At 44.2% G+C, this 21,258-nt stretch overlaps 1 protein-coding gene across 1 annotated transcript in view; it reads left to right on the top strand.

Moving 5' to 3' along the window:
• Window positions 1–3,159: 3,159 nt before the first annotated feature.
• iqgap1 (IQ motif containing GTPase activating protein 1) overlaps window positions 3,160–21,258 on the top strand; it is a 100,558-nt gene continuing 82,459 nt past the window's right edge. The window contains exons 1-2 of the mRNA XM_048617064.1: window positions 3,160–3,357; window positions 9,406–9,505. Of these exons, the coding sequence (XP_048473021.1) occupies window positions 3,303–3,357; window positions 9,406–9,505 (155 nt within the window). The 5' untranslated portion in view covers window positions 3,160–3,302. The remainder of the gene's footprint in view (window positions 3,358–9,405; window positions 9,506–21,258) is intronic.

Below are 21,258 nucleotides of genomic sequence, written 5' to 3'. Positions count from 1 at the left end.
GAAGACTGTAATTTATATATCACTTCATGCTGACTAGCTGTCCCAAAGCACTTTACAGATGAATAAGTACAGTGTCATAGTAAGTAAACACAGCACTCTATTTGCACACATAAATCTCCCAAACATCTCCGTGATAACAACCAGATAATCTGTTTGTCATATTGACTGAGGGACAAATATTGGTCAGAAAATACTGACACCAGAGATAACTTACCCATTCTTCTTTGAAATAATGATATGGAATCTTTTGCAGACCTTAGCATTAGTCTGGATTTTTACATTCTTGTCCTGGAATAAGACTTGACCTCAGAACATTGTGACTCGGAGGTGAGAGTGCTACCATTTTAACACAGTCAAGAACCTGTAGCTGCTCTCCCTGCTGAAGAAACGTCACCAGCTGAGCAGGTCTAAATATCTCACAAGAATAAATGGAGAACTGACATCATAGATGAGGAGAAAACTTCCTAACATGTTTTTGGTGCATTTAACTTGCATCATGGAAATCCTGATCTTGGCAGCAAGGTGGTTTCCAAGCTACATATGGTCTGCGTACCTTGGCAATTCTGTCACACTTCTACTTTTTTTAAGTTTCATACTTCTTGGTTGTCTTTACTGGGCCTGCCCTGTCAGTGAATAAATCCTAAATTGGAACATCAAGATCTATCAGTTTCAGATCCCTGAAAATGGATATTTTTCATTCACAAGATATGTCTGTCTCGGCAAAACCAGCAGTTATTGCCAGAGTGGTGAGCTGCAGACCATTTGCATTGTAGTTTCTTGGAGCAGTTTTGGTACAACTAAGTGGCTTGTTGAACCATAACAGAGGTCAGTTGATGGCCAACCACCTTGCAGTGGGTTTGGAGTCACATGTGATGGCAGACTGTGTATGGACAGCATGTTTTCTTCGCTAAAGGAAATTAGTAGACCAGATAGGATTTTAACAACAATCCAGTAGTTTCATTGTCACTATTACTGCTGCTAGCTCTTTATTCTAGATTTATTTAATTAATTGAATTCAAATTCCCCAGCTGATACAGTAGGAGTTGGACTACATCCACAGATTATTAGCCCATGATCCTGGGTTATTAATCCGGTCATAAAAAATAGTGCTACCACACCAGTGGAATTTAGTATCCATATGTGGTCCACATAGAATAAAAATGTATTGTCACGTGCACTTGCACATGAAAAATAAAGTGAAAAATTTTATAAGTTGCTGCATGCACCTATCATCCAGTTGTATGTGGGTATTAACCATTGAATAAATTGACCACTGGTATCAGCAGTCATCTGATCAGTGCATATGAGTGACTAGTCCAATGAGGCAGCATGGTGCAATCGATTGTGTGTCATCAGTCACCGTTTGCACCATCAAGGTCACCTCTAGGGTTTCTGATTTGGTATAAACATTCCATAAATTAAATGAAATCTCCCTGAAACAAATTCACAACAACCCCAAGCTCAAAATTAGTTGTCTGCTCAAAAGCATGGCTGAGGGGAACAGAGAGCCCCTCTGAAGCTGGCTGAGTGCACTCATCAGTCAGGTCAAAGAAATGAAGAAGGGTCCCAACCCGAACCGTCAACTTTCCTGCTCCTCTGATGCTGCCTGGCCTGCTGTGTTCCTCCAGCTCCACACTGTGTTATCCCTTCAAAGTGGAGTGAACCTAAACAAATGAGACAATTTGTGCCAGCAAAAAAGCAGTACTGAAGTCACAGAGGCAGAATGAGCAGCAGTAGAGGGAAAGGAGCTGGGAGCAAAACAAGAAGCAACAGATAAGCATTTGGTTTCCTCTCACTTTCTATTTCTCAATATTTTCCTCTCTTTCTGTTCTCTGGAAACACGTCTACAGGAGGTTCTGAGTCTGGCACAAGACAGACTTTGTCACTAGACCAATTTATTATGTTACACAACAAGAAGAGTGTTAGGAAATGGATAAACCTGGTTAGCAAATAATCTAAATAAACCAGTTTTTTTGATTTCTAGTTGGCCTTCTGTCACAGCAGTGCTACAGTATCCAGCAGCCACAACAAAGGGTCTCACTGTTAAAATTCTCAAAGTCCTGTTTCAAAATATTAGACAGTAAAGGTATATTCCTCACCTTAAGGAATAAAAGAAAAAAATGCATTTAGATAATGCCTTTTATAATTTTATGATACCCCACATTCCATAACAGCTAACAAATTACTTTTTTGTAAAGTGTAGTTCCTGTTGTGATGGAAGAGACAGCAGCCCAAGTGACACACAGAAAACTCTTGCAAACGGCAATGACAAAATTATCCACCTTAGTGATTTTGTTTGAGGGATAAATATTGGCCATGACATTGGGGAGAATCATGTTTGAAATAATTCCATCAGTTGCTTTATATTCCCCTGAGACACAGACAGGATCTCAATTTGGCAAATCATTGTCAAATTTGACCTTCCAACAGTGCACTGTCCCCGCCCCCGTATTATGTTTTATTAGGAGGTGTATAGACCTTTGCTAGCTACGTATAAATTAAATTGGAATTAAGATACAGATCAGCCAGATCATTGTGAATGGTGGAACAGGCTTGAGGGGCTGAACAGCCTACTATTCCAACAGGCGGGGGAGTGGGGGTGGTGACACGAAATAGACCATCAATAGACTGTATAGCCAGTCCTGCCTGTTCTAACATTCAATGGGATTATGGTTAACCTTGGCCTTCAACCCCACCTCCCTGCTCACTTCCCAGATCCCTTGCTTTCCCGATGGACCAAAAGTCTGTCTTGTTCCCAGCCTTAAATGTATTCAACAACGGACCATCGACAATCCTCCGGAGTAGAGAATTCTAAAGATTCACAACCCTTTGAGTGAAGTAAACTCTCCTCATCCCAATCCTAAACAATCAGTCCCTTTTCCGAAGGGACAGTCTCCTGTGTTCTATATTCCATGGCCAGGGGGAACAATCTCCCAGCGTCTACCCCGTTCAGAATCTTACATGTCTCGCTGAGATTGCCTCTCGCTTTTAAATTTAAGTCTCTGGACAACTCTTAAGCCAGAACGGTAAGGAATACGAAGGATGTAGAGTCACTGGAGAAAGTGAAAGTGTGAGCAGTGCAGTACAAAGGGAGAGCAATAGAGGGAGTGTAAGATGAGTGCTCAGTCTGAAGCTACACCCAGAAGTGACTGAGAGAGAGAGAGAGGGAGGAGAGGAAGGAAAGGAAGGAAACGCTGAAAGAGACTGAGATACACGTACAGCAAAGTTCACCGCCCACCCTGCTGGAAATCGGAGGCTTGGCGCTGTCCTTTCGTCGGGGTTAGGGGCAGAGAAAGTTGAGAATGTCTACATCAGACGAAGTGGATGGGCTGGGGGCAGTCAGACCCCACTATGGCTGTAAGTAAACCCCCAGTCAAACTGCAAAATAAGCTACACCTGGAGGAGGCAACTCAGGCAACATTAGAGTGAAGTTTGGGAAGTGTGGGTGGGTGTGGAGACCAGTCGAGTATCAGCGTCTTCAGAAGGATCTGGCGAGTGTGTAAATGGTAACAAGTTGGAGAAAGTTGCAAGGCAGGTGTGTTTTGGCGGAGAGGTTTTCCAAACCAAACCTTATTATGTGAGTTTCAGCTCAGCTTTAGAAGCTGCGGGGTGGGGGCTGCTGAATTTATAGGCACTAGGGGAGGAAGATTACTCTTGTTTTTAATAGTTCCTGTCCGGAATTGATAGTTGACATAATAAATCATTTTTCCCCCTTGGTTTCCAGTCCCGCGATGTGGGATCTTGCTGTGCATTGTCGACACACCAAAGGGCGTGGCTATCAGGATGGCTAAACTGTTTTTGTTCGAGTTGTTTTAACGCGATGTACAGGTGTTTAACCAGCCGGTTCGGATTCTCTCAGGAGCTGCAAAAGATTGGTTGCAGATGGTCAGTGAACCCAGTCTGAAAGGATTGCATCAGTCCCAGATTCTGGCTGAAACTCCTCACCCACCCTGTCCTCATGGGACTTGATCACTATCTGATTTTGCCGATGTAGCGATCAGGGCAATGTTTCCAGACCATGAGGATCACTAACTTGTCAGCCCCCACCGCCAACACTGTCTGCAACTTCTCCCGCAGCTGCCGCACTTGTACACCTCTCCCAATTTCAATTCCGATCCTCAGGGACTGGGAGCTGGGTGAGGCGGTCTGATGGCGGGAAACCAACTTCCGCATCACAGTCGGTTTATCCCCAGGGACAGAGGGAGCTGGATACCAGAATTAACAAGAAAAGTGAAGGAGACCCCGGCACTGATGAGAGAGAGAGAGGAGAACCCCCAGATTTAATAGACTTTATAATTAATGTGAGGCAGGGAGACACTCAAAACAGGGACAGCACGGAGTTAGATACAGCGTATAGCATGCTCTAACTAACCGTTCTCTATTCTTTTAATTTAAACTGAAAGTTTAGCTCTCTCGACAATATCCCCATCAAGCATTCATACGACAGGCACAGCAAGGGGTTAGAACGACGATGAACCTTCCGCTACATTGTCCCCCAACAAACACGCCAAAACAAGGAAAGCATAGGGTGAGATACAGAGTAGAGCTCTCTCTACACTGGCCCCCATCAAACACTCAGGACAGGGACAGCATGGAGTGAGATACCGAATAAAGCTGCCTCTACACTGTCCCCCATCAAACACTCTCAGGACAGGGACAGCACAGGGTTAGATACAGAGTAAACCTCCCTCTACACTGTCCCCATCAAACACTCCCAGAGACAGGGATAGCATGGGGTTAGATACAGAGTAAATCTCCCTCTACACTGTCCCCCATCTACCATTCCCAGGACAGGGACAGCACGAGGTTAGATACAGAATAAAGCTGCCTCTACACTGTCCCTCATCAAACTCTCCCAGGACGGGATTACATATAAAACTTCTGCAATCGCTCTGCTTCCTCAGAATATCCCTCTAACCAACCCAAGCTTGAACTTTTTACCATTTTCTGCATGAGTCTTCCTTAAAATTCTTTCAGAACAGCAATGATTTTACTCAAAGTCATTTCATCTAGGAAAGTATGCAGCTGTTGGACATGCCTGCTTTTCAATAGATTCGCCAGTTCAAAGGCCAATTCCCCCTCCCTCAAAGTTAAAATATCTGATAATAGGAGATAGTTTTTGCACAAATCATATTCAGAGCTCCACTGATATCCAATGGGATTGAATCCTTGCTTTGTATGTTTCCTGCTGGTCTATCCTTGGACAGATAAATAGTTCTCTATTCATGAACTTGTTCGTGGGCTATATGACAGCAAGTAAAGTGTAAATGTGTAAGAGATCAGGAAACGGTTGCCATGGTAGAACTGAAAGAGGATTTCCTCTTGGGTTACCAGGTCGGAGGTGATTTGAATCTCAAAGCCTCTTCAGTTCAAGTCAGAAGTGTGATGGAATACTCCCCATTTGCCTGGATCAGTGCAACTCCAATAACATTGACACTGCCCAGGACAAAGCAGCCTGCTTAATTGACACCACATCCACAATTCTCCCCTCTCTCCACCACCAACACTCAGTACCAGTAGTGTGTACCATTGACAACATGTATTGCAGAAACAACAAGGGTCCTTAGACAGCACCTTCCAAACCCACTACAATGTAGAAGGACGAGAGCAGCAGATACATGGGAACACTAACCCTAGCATGTGCCTGTCCAAGCCACTCACTATCCTGACTTGGAAATATATCGTCGTTCCTTCGGTGTCACTGAGTTGAATTCCTGGAACTCCTGTCTAAAGACATTGTGAGTTTGGGAAACAGACTGCACCAGTTCAAGAAGGCAGCTCACCATCACCTTGTCAAGGGTAACTAGGAATGCACAATAAATATGAAAGAATAAAAAAAATCTTCTGGTTAGCTCAACTGAGATCAGCTACCTCCAAACAGACCAGGTTTAATTTGGCACCTTCTGCAGTAATTGTAACAAGGTCAGCCAGTTGGACCTCATAGAATATGAGTTCCCTGACTGGGGGGTTAACCTGGTCCAATCAGGAAGCCCAGGCTGATAGATATAAACAGGAGGGTCGGACACCTTGTTCACTCTGAGACGTGGCTCAGTGTCAAGGACTCTCCACGTGTAAATAACAGGGTGACTTGGTGATGGGATACTGGCCTCTGTGGAGTTATTTCACCTTCTTCTGTGAGTCATTTACTCATCAGGTAATTTATTGGCCACTGACAGGAGGGTGTCACTTTGGCAATAGGTTTATGAATTTGAGCAGTGCCAGACCACATGAGAGACACGTCATCACTTGAACATCAGTGTAGTGTAATGTTCTGTCTGTACTTAACATCCACTAAAGATTCTCAACTGCAGAAAGGGCCCTCTTCAATTGCTTTTGTATGACCTTTCTCCATTTCAACTATAAACCCTCTTTTGGCTCTGTAGTCTTTAGAAACAGTGTTAAGACTATTCCTTCAGGTTGATTCCAGCCAGCAGGCACACCTGGATTTCACGTTGTCCCTTTGTGGATGGATGGCCAATCTCTGCGGTATTTGAAGATTCTTGGACTTCCATAGTTCACAGATCAGAGGCAGAGGGTTTGTGTTGTGCACTGAAACTAATCCACACGGTGAACACTGAATGCTTCAAGATTTACATTTTATCTGCAATCCTGGTGCTGTTCAATGAGCTAACAAAGCTCACACAGCACATAGTAGCCACGAGTTACTACACGAAAAGAAACCCTTATATTGGGAATAGGATTAAAGATTGATGGATTGAGTAGAGATTGGATTTATCCATCGGTCTGGGGGAGACACAGTGATCGCAGCTGCTGGAGGTATTCGAAGATGTGAAGGAGAGAACAGCAGGCTTAATTGAAGTGGCAGAGGTGTGGTAGCTAATGGATATCTAAACATTGTGTTCAATGGAGAAGAATAAATTGAATTTATACGGTATGACCTGAGCAGTTCACCCACAGTGAATCACTTCAAAAAGTGGCTGAACTTGTGGATACAGATATGTGCACTGTAAAACATTACAAATGGAAACAAGATGAATAACCAGTTAGTGTTCTTGGCTAGTGTTGGCTGAGGGAATAATGTTGTTCAGGGAGCTCCATGCTGTTCCGATGGTGTCATAGGATATCAGCAACTACTGAATAGGTCACTGTGGCCTCAGTTTAATATTTCATTAAGATGGCACTGCATAATACTTGGCTTGTTATCTGTAAGTGTGGAAAACTAATTTTGCACTTCCTGTGATGTCAGAACTCTATACTCTTGAAACAAAAATAATCTTGTAAGCAGAAAGCAAACAACCGGGGTTACCCAAGTAGGCAACAAAAGCACACTGTTTTTGTGATCTTCTCTGTCCCTTTCTGATTTCTCAACCTGTGATTACACATGGAACTGATCTCAGTCGTCATCTATAAATAAAAAGAAGCATATTTCCGTCCAACACAGAGTTCAGTTTGGGTCAAGAGAAAGCTAAGCTCAGCCGATTTCCTTTGAGGAAAACAGAGTAGGATCATAACTGAGGGAGTGCAACACACCCCCTTGTGCAAATTAGCCATAAAGAACATGTACTTGTCACATCGACTCTTTCCCTTCCTGCCTCTGGACTATCAGAAATAACCTGCTATATCCGGGACAAATAGTGCATAATTCTATGCACAGTTTGCTAACTCAGTAGCATTACTTTAAAGGATAAATCCTGGAGAAAAGGAGATGCCTGACTTTGAGTAACAATGAGTCGTTGATCTTAGTCATGGATCCTTCCCCCTTGGTTGATGTCTTGTCAGAAAAACAGCACCTTGACATTGCAGCACTCCATCAATACTGCAGGGGAAGAGTCTGCCTAGCTCTTACACTAAAGTTTCAGGACTGGTACTTGAACCCACAACCTTCTGCCTCAGATAACAGCACTATCAACTGAGCCACAACTGACATCCAAACGAAAGTACCGGAAAACTTTCAACAGGTCATGCAGTTATATTGCCTGCTGCTAGACCTTCTTAGTGTAAAATTTCATGTTGGTGAAGGAGGAGAGCAGAAGTCAATTTTCACTCAGTTTTGGATCTATTCACAAAATGAGATTTTCTAAATAAATAGCTCCAAACATCCACTATACCCCAATGTTAATAAATGTACAGTAATCATTAGCCAATAAGCACCCCAACCTGTAGGCACTTACACTGTTAATTGTATCAATTAAGGTTATTTCCAGAATTTTTTTCATTTTTAAAAAAATTTCCTTTTTCCAGTAACTATGCTATTTTGCTTGTTAGTCAAGAAGCACTTTACACTGCACTTACCTGTTTAATAAGCTTGCTGTATTAATTAAAAGATTATCCACGCAGTTTTGAGTAGTTAAAATGAGATTATCTTCATGATGAGATTTTGGATGCAGCCTGCTGACAATTAGAGGTGATTATTCAATGAATCTCCTGTTTTATTACAAATATGTTGGTTCCTTTGCTTTTTGGACTTACTGCCCTTCACGTAAAGTAGAAAATCTGCATTCACATTAACATTAATATCATACATGAAAGGAACTAAATTGTCCCAGCATGCATTTGCTTCCACCTGGTGGTCCAGGTTTACAGTGAGCTACCTTTAAGAAGGCAGCAGGAGTTTTCTAGAACTTTAGTGGGCCTGTATATCAGAAACAAGAGAGGGGACACTTCCACATCCAACTTGGACTATACTGCCTTTTCTATTTTACCGGTAAACTGCTCCTACCATTGTCCAACCAGCAGAAAAAGTTTTTTACAAACATAAAAGTCACAACAGAGTTAGGAGACTGTTTCCAGTTATGACAAAGGGTACCTAGACTCGAAACACTAACTTTGTGTTTCCCTCTACAGACGCTTCCAGACCTGCTCAGTTTCTCCATCACTCTGTGTTTGTTTCATGTCCCCAATTCACGAATGTCTAACTTAGGAATGCTTGTACTCACGTGCAATCCCACACAGGGTGTAATATGAAATGTCAGGGATACAAACATGTCCTGTATTTAGGAACAGCTGCTTTATGTTGTCCTGCATTGTGTTCCAATCAACTTGCAAAAAGACTCAGGAACAGAACCTGTTTACAGTTCAGGGACTGCCCGAATTATGATTGGCATACTGGAAGCTTGTTATCTAGGGCTAGAGTCTGCAACTATGCTGTGACAGCTGACATAGTAAAATTCGATTAAAAATTGTTACCATAATGATTTCTTAGAGTCATAGAATCCCTACAATGTGGAGAGAGATCATTCAGCCTTATCAAGTCCACACTGACCCTTTGAAGAGCATCTCACCCAGATCTAGGCCCCACAGATTTATAAAGAAACAGAAAAACTTGACCAGAAATCATGACAAGGGAGAGTCAGGATTGTGAAAATAAAACACTTTATGGGAGATTTTTCATAAGTGGATATCCTTCCCCTTCCATTGTTTTTATTTTTGTTCATTGTTTTACAGCTGTTTTGGATAATGAACGTCTTACAGCTGAGGAGATGGATGAACGGAGACGGCAGAATATTGCATACGAATATCTCTGTCACCTGGAGGAAGCAAAACGGTAAGTCCCTTTATCAGTGCTATCATTAAGGTCTCCTGTTGTCACTGTGTCTGGCAGCAGCAAGAGATGAAGAGTGATTTTGGTTTATAGATTCTCTAATCTTGCCACCGACACTGCTGCTACTCCAAATTATCCTGTTGCACAAATGTTTCTCACAATAGGATAAGAAGTAGAGTATCACACACAAAACAAGAGCTTCTGTGAACAGGAAAGATCCAGTATATGCAGTATACCTTGCTTCATTGCTAACCTCAAACTCTACTTTCTGGAAACACCCGTAAGCCCATTTATACCGTTTGAAGCTAAAATTTCAGAGTTAAGTGCTACTGATTTTATTTTGTGAGGTCTAATTACTATATTTAATGTTGTAAAAGTGTCTGATAGAATACATGTAAAGAAAGATATTATCACTGTAGGGGAGACCAAAAGTAACAATTATAAACAGAAGATCGTCACTAATAAATCCAATAAGAAATTTGGGAGAAACATGTTGATCCAGAGGGTGAGGAAAATATGGAACTTTCTCCAACAGGAAGTGGCTGAGTGATTATTTTAGATATTTAAGAGGAAGGTATATAAGCTTCATGAGCACAAAGGCAATAGAAAACTATAACGTTACAAAAGAGAGAGGGAAGATTCAAGTGAAGTATAAACCACCTGCATAGACCATGAAAATTGTGAATCAGTTACACGGGGAGATCAGTGAACCAAACACCTCAGATTGTTTTTTTTTTCTGGAGAGGGTTTGAGGAATCTGGTGAGAAGATGGAATTCAGTGGATTTAAGCTAAAAAAGAGATGGTACATGTTAGTTGGTTCACTAATGTCCTTTAGGGAAGGAAACTGCCATCCTTACCTGGTCTGGCCTACATGTGACTCCAGACCCACAGCAATGTGGTTGACTCTTATCTGCCCTCTGGGCAATTAGGGATGGGCAATTAATGCTGCCTAGCTAGCGATGCCCTCAGACAGTGAATGAATAAAGGAAAAAAAAGAGTTGTAGAAACCAATTCCTACCCAGAAATCTTTTAATTTTAATTTCCAGGAACTATATTTTTTTGTGCCTTCTTTTGGGGTTTGTGTTAATGATTTTGTGGTTTATGTGTCATTCTCCTGCACAGGCAGAGATGTGTGAAAAGATGAAAAGTAGGATTAAGATTTTCAGATATTCCAGAGACCCCACATGATTTCATATTCCAGCATCTCCAGATTGTTATCCCTCCTCTCTCCTAAAGTTGCTGCCTTCCATGGATATTTAGTCCCTTCATTTGAGTGCCCATTGTTCATTTAGAAGCCTGGTGTCATGAATAGCACTGGGGTGGTCAACCATTGGAGAGTGACAATTATACTACTTCTGCCTTCAACTTATGGGCAGTACTGTGGCTCAGTGGTTAGTACTCCTGCGTCACAGCACTAGGGACCTAGGTTCAGTTCCACCCTCGGGCAACTGTCTGTGTTTGGAGTTTGCACATTCTCCCTGTACCTGCTTCCTCCGGGTGCTCCAGTTTCTTCCCCCAGTCCAAAGATGTGCAGGTTAGGTGGATTGGCTGTGCTAAATTGCCTACAGTGTCCTGGGATGTGCAGGCTAGTGGGGTTAGCCATGGGGAATGCAGGGTTACAGGGATAGGGTAGGGCGGTGGATCTGGGTGGGATGCCCTTTGAGGAGTCAGTGTGAGCTGGATGAGCTGAATGATCTGCTTCCCCAACATAGGGATTCCATTAAAGCCACAGATGTACCCAGAGACCTCTGTGTGAGAGTTGAGTCAACAGTTAAGAACGTAAGAAATAGGATCAGGAGTAGGCCATTTAGCCCCTCGAGCCTGCTGTACTATTTTATAAGATCACGGGTGATCTGCCACAGCTCGCACCTCCTCCTTTGTGTCTGTTTGCCTCTTGAGGGGACAAGAACGTTTCCAGCACTGACTGTCTCTGTCTCTCTCTGTGCACCCCTCCAAAAAACAATTACTGCAGTGTTGATGACAGGAGCCCAGAAAATAAACAATTATTGGTGAAGTCACTTAACAATCAACTGAAGATATTTTAATCAGTCCAGTGCTTCGCCTCAAGATCAACGTAAGTTGATAGCAGCAGCAGAATGGGGTCAAACCTCCATCTGTCAAAGATGCAAGTTGCAGGTGTTAGTACGATAACCCCTCGCTGCCCCACCCAAGGTAAACATTAGTGTATGCTGTCTCTCTTAGCCTGGCTTTGAACTTTGAAGGGGAGACAACTTGTTCCAGATCTCCAGCAGCAGTAGCTCTGCCAGCAGTGTAGAGTTCTCCACTGATGAACAGTTGTAGGTACCACCAACCTCTCAACTCCTGAAAAATCAGTTTTTCACTGGCTGTTGATACTTGCTGTCGTGCTTTGCACCGGAAGTAGAGGTGGATGTCTGTTACTGATTTAAAACAAGGCTGGGCAGAAGAAGTTGTGATGTTGTGGATTGTGTTTCTGCGCTAAGGGTCGAGGCAGAGACCTTGACATTGAATTTAGTTTGGTGGATGGAGTAATATGGCAACAGAGTATACGTATAAGTGTAATCAAAACTATTGGTTCACAATGGAGATTAAACACTCAGTCGATCTGGTTGGGCTGAATGGCCTGTATTTGTGTAGTAACTTCAATGTGTTGCTGCGATATCTCTGAATGTGGCAGGAAATGATTCAGTTTTTGAAGAGGATCAAATATCATACACACAGGAAACAGTTGGCTGCAAAAGTGGCCTCTGCCTGACTCATCTGGATGATACACAATGGAAGAAAGACTTGCATTTCTATAGCACCTTCCACACCATAAGGCACCCTTCGCCATTTGAAAGACAAGTGTTTTTTAAGCTGTAGTCATTGTTATGATGTGGGGAGTACGATAGCAAGCTCCCACTAACTCTATTGTGACGCTGATTAGATTTTCTGTTTTTGGCATGGGATCTTGATTGATAGCTAAATATCAAGCAGCGCACTGGTGAAAGTTTTTTTTTATAGAATCCCTACAGTGTGGAAACCGGCCCTTCGGCCCAACAAGTCCACACCAACACACAGAGCATACCACCCAGACCTATCCCCCTAATCTACACATCCCTGAAGACTATAGGCAATTTAGCATGGCCAATCCACCTAGCCTGCACATCTTTGGATTGAGATAAGGAACTGCCGATGTTGGAGAATCTGAGATAACCAGGTGTAGAGCTGGATGAACACAGCAGGCCAAGCAACATCAGAGGAGCAGGAAAGCTGACGTTTCGGGTCTAGACCCTTCTTCAGAAATGGAGGAGGGGAAGGGGATTCTGAAATAAATAGAGAGAGGGTGGGAGGCGGATAGAAGATGGATAAAGGAGCAGATAGGTGGAGAGGAGACAGACAGATCAAAGAGGCGGGATTGGAGCCAGTAAAGGTAGGTGGGGAGTTAGGGAGGGGATAGGTTGGTCCAGGGAGAACGGACAGGTCAAGGAGGCGGGATGAGGTTAGTAGGTAGGAGATAGGGGTGGGGTTTGAGGTGGGAGGAAGGACAGGTTAGGGAGGCGGGGACAAGCTGGACTGGTTTTGGGATATGGTTGGGGGAGGGGAGATTTTGAACCTTGTGAAGTTCACATTGATACCATTGGGCTGCAGGGTTCCCAAGTGGAATATGAGTTGCTGTTCCTGCAACCTTCGGGTGGCATCGTTGTGGCACTGCAGGAGGCCCAGGATGGACACGTTGTCCAAGGAGTGGGAGGGACAGTTGAAATGGTTCGCGACTGGGAGGTGCAGTTGTTTGTTGCGTCTTTGGATTGCCCTGCTTTTCTGTGCGTTGACCGAAAAGGTCAGAGCAGGCATTGGGTCAATGTCTCATTGAAAAGGTAACAGCTCTGACAGTGCAGCATTTCCTTTCTAATGCACTCAGAGTGTCAGGCTCAGTGCTCAGATGTCCAGAGTGGGACTGGAACCCTCCGCTTTATGACTCTGGGGTGAGAGTGCCACTCGCTGAGCTGGTGCTGATACATTGCACACTGTGCTGCACTCCTCACCAGTATCTGGGGAAGGGAGGACATCTGCATTTATATCCTCTTGACCAGGATAGAATTCCTGTTCCTGCTGGTTAGGTTGTATTTCATGCCTGTACCAGGCTGAGGGAGAGGAGCATTCAGACCTGAATACCTTTGTCAAGCAGACTGTTTGTTGAGCTGTTGAAACTCACCTGCAGTTTGGCTGATTTTAACAGATTGAAAGTGAATTCTTGCTTTGGATTTGAGCAGTTTCCATGGAAATTGACCTGCTGTGCACTAAAACTGACATGATGTGGGTTTGTACGATTTAGAAAATTATATTTTTTACATTTATGGAATATACAATCCCCAGTTGCTTACAGGCTTTAAATCACCATTGTTGAGCATTATTATGTGGGCATTAGGAAGGTTCTAGGGCCGAAAAGTCAGCTTTCCTACTCCTCTGATGCTGCTTGGCCTGCTGTGTTCATCCAGCTCTACACCTTGTTATCTCAGATTCTCCAGCATCTGCAGTTCCTACTATCTCTGCAAAGATGAATAGTCTTTTTTTTTAATTCATTCTCGGCATGTGTGAGGTACTGGAAAGAACAGTGTTTATTGTCCATCCCTAATTGCCCTTGAGCGGTTAATAGTGAGGTACCGTCTTAAATGGCTGCAGTCCTTTGGATGTAGGTGCAAGCACAGTGCTGTTAGAGAGGGAGTTCCACAATTTTGACCCAGTGACCGTGAAGGCGTGTGGCTTGGAGGGGAACTTGCAGCTGGTGGTGCACAATAACAACTTGGATTTAACATATACCAAGACATTCTCACAGGATAATTATCAAAAAAACTTTGACACTGAGCTGCATGAAATATTAGGACAAATGATCAAAAGCTGAGTCAAAGAAATAACACTCTAGAAAAACCTTTTACATGACAGCAGAGAGGTGAATAGGTTTAAGGAGATAATTCCAGTGTCCTGGGCCCAGGGAGCTGAAAGTACAGTCACTGAGGCAAATGTTGAAAGCTTTTCTTTTTCTCTTTCATGTTGTTTTTGACTTCTCTGCGTTAGTGAGTTGACATTGTTTCATAAGTGTTTTACAGCATAGTAACATGTTATAGCTCTGATTAGCCAGAGGCCTCGGTTCTAGTCGCCCTGTTAAAGGAAGGATTTTATCAAGCTGAAGAGGGTGGAGAAGAGATTTACCAGGTTGTTGCCAGGAATGGAGGGTTTTTCACTGGAGCGTAGGAGGTTGAGGGGTGACCTTATGGAGGTTTATAAAATCATAAGGGGGTGTAGATAAAGTGAATTGCAGGTGTCTTTTCCCTAGGGAGGGGGAGTTCAAGACTAAGGGGCATATTTTTAAGGTGAGAGGAGAAAGATTGAAAAGGACATGAAGGGCAACTTTTTTTTACACAGAGAGTGGGTCATGTGTGGAATGAACTTTGAGGGGAAGTGGTGGATGCAGGTATAGTACAACGTTAAAAAGACATTTGGATAAGCACATGAAGAAGAAACGTTTGGCAGGATATGGGCCAAGCACAGGCAGGTGGGACTAGTTTAGTTTGGGATTATGGTCGGCATGGACTGGTTGGACCAAAGGGTCTGTTTCTGTGCTGAATGACTCTATGACTATGACTCTATGAATGATTCGGCAACACTAGTTCAAACCCCACCATAGGAAATGGTAAATTTAAATTCAATAAATTCATCAAATCTGGAATGAAAAGCTTTATATTATCAATGGGGACCATGAAACTATTGGATGGTCAGAAAACCCAATAGCTCACGCATGTCATTTTGAAAGGAAATCCACCATCCATTGCTGGTCTAGCCTTTATGTGACTCCAGATGCTCAGTAATCTGACTCTTACCTGCCCCCAAATGATCAAGCAAACCACAGAGTTGTGTGCAATTAGGCATGAACAATAAAAATCTGGCCTTGCCAGTAACACCCACAAAACGAATTGAAAGAGAACTCATTCACTTCATGTGTCATTTATGATGTAGGGCTGGGTGGAACTTGTGGAGCATTGTGGCTGAGCTTGGTTTCAAGTTCCTCATGCACTGCTCACGTCATGTGTTTTATGCTGGTTTAACAAGATTGCTCAATGTCAGAATCAGCAGATAGTCTAACCAACCCAAAATGCTGATAATTTAAAATACAAATTAAAAACCGACTAATGGCTCATTTACTGCAGATTGGGCTTCAGGTACTCTAGCTTTGGGACATGAACTTTGTGAGGCAAACAACACTTTTTTCATTTTTCTTTTGCCTCACTGTGAAGAAGCAGCATTCAATCCAACTGTCAGCACCAGTGATTATGCTGCACTCAAGACTCCTCCTCCTTAAATAGTTCACACATTTTATTCTCAACTAAGTCTACCATCATAACCATCTATTCCCTCTCCCTTCTGCGCTTAACCAGCTTCCTCCGAAATGCATCAATACCATTGGCTTCGATCACACTTTATGCGACCAAGGTCCACATCTCACCACTGTCTGGGCAAAGGCATTTCTTCATCTAGTTTTCTGTAATTTGGGCCTCAGGTCTGTGACCTTTTGTCATTACATTCCCTGACATTTCACTCTTGAACTTACTATCCTTCCTTCTCCCTCTCAGTCACATTTACCTTCAGTGTTTCTGACCACTCCTCAGACTGAGCCTCCCAGGCCCCGCACCCCTGGTGGTGGAAAAGCCACATTCAACCTGCCCTTGTTAGCTCAGTTTCCAAGATGATTGCCCACAACCCAGCAGCTGTTTGCCCTACCCATCTCTTTCAGATCTTGCTAGTTTCTCATCCCTTTTCTGATGCCAGAAATAGTTAGATCGTGTCACAATTAGGAGTTAATCTCTGACCATCAGTGGGTGGTGTTAGCGGTGCTCCTCTGTGCAGAACAACTTCCCTCTTTATTTCTGATAATTGAGGTGGAAACTCTCTCCAACCTGTTTATAGCCCAGTATGAAAAGCACCTGAAAGATTCCTTTGAGTTGTTTGTTATGGCTCAGTGGGTGACACACCCTTCAACTCAGAAGGGCAGGGGTTCTAGACACACCTCAGAGACTTGAGCAGAAAATGAAGCCAGGCAGTCCCACCAACAGTGCAGTACGGAGGGAGCGCCTCGTTGTCGGAGGGTCAGCGCTGGGGGAGCGCCGCGCTGTCGGAGGGTCAGCGCTGAGGGAGCGCCGCACTGTCGGAGGGTCAGCAATGAGGGACAGTTGCACTGTCAGAGGGTCAGCACTGAGGGAGCCCCATGCTGTCAAAGATGGTATGTTTCTGATGCAATGCAAAAGTGATGTTCTGTTTTGCTTGAAGTTAACAATCCCACATGCACACTGTCGATACACTTTGCTGTGCTGAAATTGTCTTCTATCCTTCCTACGTTTGGATGATGACTAATTTTCTAAAAAAGTATTCATTGTTTCAAACTGCTTTAGGACCGCATGCGGTGTGAAAGGCTCTATAAAAGTGCAAGTTCTTGATTTGTTTGAAAATTGTATGTTGCGTTAAACTGATTGCAATAATATTAATGAAGAGAGATGGGATAGATGAATTGGAGGCTAAATGTTAGGTAGGGTGAGGTTTCTTCTTTGTTGAGTTCTTCCTAGAAGGGTAAGAGAGGGATTGACCTAAGTTGCTGAAGATCACTTCTCCACATGTGGCTGGGATTGAGTATTTGAACAGAACCATCAGCCTGTGGGAACGGTTTCCTGTCCTGTGAGGAAATGTGTGTAGTCACTTTTAACATATGGTCAGCTCTGAGTCTGACTGATCCACACTCCCAATGCACGTGTTTCTATAATAACAAGGTGTAGAGCTGGATGAACACAGCAGGCCAAGCAGCATCAGAGGAGCAGGAAAGCTGACATTTCGGGTCTGGACCCTTCTTCAGAATGTGTTTCTATGATTGGTTCTGCTTCACATGGTGCTTTCACTGCTCCTGAATGATTATATGTCATTGTCCTGCCTCACAGTGAGACACAGTCTGACCTGGTAATGTCTGCTCGATGCTCCATCCTGCCTCAGCCTGGAGGTTTCGTGTGAACTCGGGTTGATGAAGGCACCTGTGAACGAGGAGCTGAGGTGCAGTCAGCCTTGCTGTGGTCACTGTCTCTCTGGTCATTTCACCAGTCCCAGGCAGTGTGCTTGTGGATTTCAGGCTGTAACTCCTAGCGTGGCTGAATAGCTTGCAGCTGTGACTGAAACCTGTCTGAGGTTTATTTCTGATTGGTCATAGCCCATTGTGAGTGAGAGGATGACTGGGCCCAGCACACGAACAACAGAAAGGTTTACAGTTTGTACAGGGTCATTTCTGCAGATGTTTGGAGATGGGAAATGTTTGATGATGAAATATTGCAAAGGTCTTTGGGTAAACTGCGACCAGACCCTGAGATGAGCTGTTAGATGTTAACTTGTGAAGGCCAGCTTCTCTCCAGGCTATTGCTCTCTACTACAGGATGGTAGAGAGTGAGAGACAAGAATTTGAAACTGTTCCAGTTGCTGACTGTCTCTGGCCTATGCTTTGAGTGATTCTGGATAATCTCTGGGACCTCGCCCTTGTAGCTACATGTGAAACTTTCTTTTTTCTTTCTGATTTCAGCAGAGTCAGGGTGTGTCACACACAGCACCTTGTACAGTCTCTGAATTTATTTGCCATATTTTCCTTCTAACCTTGCTCCCTTCCACTTGACACTTCATATGGAATTAGGGGAACTCCAGGCGCGTTTGTGTTCCTGGTGTCACTTTCACTGTTGGGTACCTTGGGGTCAAACATTCCAGCAGTTTGCCCAAAGATTGATCAGAAGGTGACTTCACTTTGCACTGAGAGGAACAGTGAGGAACCAAGTTCTGGGGCTGTCCTGGGTCAATCTTCCCAATGAGAAATGACTTCAACTTCCTTTCCCAGCCCAAGTGAATTGTGACAACACTAGGAGGAGGTGGTCTGAGACGAGGTGGGAGGTTGGTGGGGGAGGTGGGGAAGACTCCTCACTCTCTCTCTCTCTCCATTTCCCTCTTTCTATGCCCATTTGGAACACCTGAAGCTCTGATTTGAGTTTTCATTCAACAAGCCAAACCCTCTGTCACAGATTCTGTTTCATTTCTGGAACTGTGTGCATGTGCCTTGTTTGAATGAGGAACCATACTTACTGGGGCAGGTCCATTCTGCTGTCACTGCCTTGGTTTAGAGTCAATGTTCCTGAAAATCAGTCGAGGCATGTTGTAGCCAGCAGTTTGCAGACTGTGAGGCTGTATCCTACCCTGAGCACTTTGCCTTATGCCCCAGAATTGATTTATTTTTCCCATTCTCCATCAGCCTCTCTGTTATGCTGTCTTTTGCACGCTCTCTCGTGTTCTGCCTCTCTCTCGCTCTCTCACACGCACACTCTGTTTTTCTCTCTCTCTCTATGTTGCGTGCTCTAGCTCTCTCTCTCTGTGTTTCCCATGCTGTCTTTCTCTCTGTCATGTGCTCTGTCTCTCTTTGTCACGCAGTCTTTCCCTCCCTCCCCCACAACACAATGAACAGTTGTGGAGACTCGAAATTACAGAATGTTGGAGATAGCTACTTCTGGAACTGGAAGAGGAATGGCAGATTCCTCTGTCTGTGGAGAACCTAAAGGGTGGAAATGGTTGCAAAAATTTTGGGGAAAACGTGCCATTGGAACATGTCTCCACGAGGAAGGCCCATCTATAGAGAAAGAGAAGGAGCTTTCTGAAACCAATTCCAAACTGTAACACTTTGAGCTGGGAGCTATCAGATGTTTGATCAGCTGTGAAGGGAAGCTTCTCATTTCTCCTGATATGGCTGTGTCCAATTGTCTTAGTTTCTCACTGCAGTGAAGCACCTGGAGATGTTTTACTGTGTTCAGGGGGCGATTGTAAATTGCATGCTTTTGTCTGTCATGTAGCATTTTGAGATTTCCCTCTCTGGTTTTTCCTGCTGTGCTGGTGGTTTCTAAGCACAGGGTGTGTTGATGGATCCTGAGCAGCTGAGGATCCTTTCTGCTCACGGTCAGAGTCAGACTGCATTGAGGAATGATGATTGATTAACAGAGTCTTATACAAATTAGAAACCAGTGGGAGGCTCACTGCAGATTCCGCTATCATGCACAGAGAGGAGAATGCCCATGAGAGTGAGCGAACAGAGCCCTCACCGCTGCAGCAATAAGAGCTGACTAGCCAGGACAGGGCCGGCCAACACCCTGACCATTTCTCAACTCCTGGACCAAGAGGAGCAGGCGTTTCCAACAGTACCTCTTCCCCTACCCCCTCACACCTCCTGCTGCCCAGACCCCCCAAATACCGATCCTTATCCCTCAACACTCCTCCTCACCACACCCACTCCCCACAGGCTTCATAAACCAATCCTCGGACTTCCTGATCACACTTACCCTCTTCTTTTCCCTTCTACCCACTCAGTCAAAGACCACTATGGCCTCCACATCACTGTCCCTGCTCCCAGCCATCCCCACAAAACCCTCTCAAAAACCAAGGCTGCCTAATGTCCAACAGTCCTGCTGATGCTGATTTCCCAGGTGTTTTCCACCTTCCTGTGTAACTGAGTCCCTTCAATCATTGGTAGCCCTGGTGTCTCTGTCTCTGTGTCTGTGTAAGAGAGAGAGAGAGACCCTATGTGAGTGAGTGAGTGTGTGTGTGTGTATGTGTGAGAGAGAGAGAGACCCTGTGTGTGTGTGAGAGAGAGAACTAATTGGACTTTTGCATTGCCTTTCACAGCCTCAGGATATCACACTGTGCCTTATGCCCAGTGATTTTTTTTAAAAAAATTCATTTCCTGGGTACAGATATGCCCTGTCCTAAATGCCCAGGTGATTGTTGAACCACTGCAGGTATGACTGTTGGCACAGTTGAGTCTTGCTCAGCTGTTTATGAGATCAGTTAAGAGTCAACCACATTGCTGTCAGTCTGGGGTCACATGTACACCAGACTGGGTGAGGATGGGACATTTCTTTCCCTACAAGACATTCGTGAACCAGATGGGCTTTGATGTTAATCTACTATTTTCACAGTCACCTTTCTTGAGACAAATATATTGCTCCATATTTTTATAAATTGAATTTAAATTCCTCAGTTGCTGAAGTGAGATTTGAATTCAATGTGATCAGTAACGTAACAAACATGACACTGTATTCTTTACAACACAAAACCAATCTGTGTAACATGATTTCACATACAGGCATGCTTCCTCAGTGCTGACCCTCTGACAGTGCAGCAAATCCTCAGCACTGACCCTCCGACAGTGCGGCGCTCCCTCTGAGCTGCATTGGGAAAATTTATTTTGATCAATGTGCTTCGGACACGTTATGACAGTTTGCCAGGGCGGGTGGGATTTGAGCTGGGACCTTCTGGCCCAGAGTTGCAGGCACTACCATTGAGCCACGAGAGCTCCCCAACCCTGGGAATGTCAATGAGGGATAAGCTGCAAATTCCTTGGAGTGTAGAATTGTATCCTACAGTCGTTCATTCACTCAGTGTGAAACGAAACACCCAAGGCCCTTGAGTGAGTCAGTGCCCAGGTTGAGAGTTTAATTCCCAAGTCTCCCATTCTGCTGGTGTGCCTTGTTTATGAGATTGGCCCGGAATGACAGACTGTTACATGGATAGGCTGGGTGTGTTGGGTCTGGGTGGGATGCTCTTCAGAGGGGCAGTGTGGACTTTTTGGGCCAAATAGCCTGGTTCCACACTGTAGGGATTCTCTGACACATACGATGGCCTTGCCTCCTCCGTTCTCTGGGAAGGTGATTTCCGCAGGCTTATGATCCTCTGGGAGGAA

Source organism: Rhincodon typus, chromosome 36 (genome assembly GCF_021869965.1).
Source record: "Rhincodon typus isolate 14 chromosome 36, sRhiTyp1.1, whole genome shotgun sequence".
NCBI classification, from domain to species: Eukaryota; Metazoa; Chordata; class Chondrichthyes; order Orectolobiformes; family Rhincodontidae; genus Rhincodon; species Rhincodon typus.
Note: the sequence above shows the minus strand (reverse complement) of the source record. Positions and strands in the feature narration are given on the sequence as shown.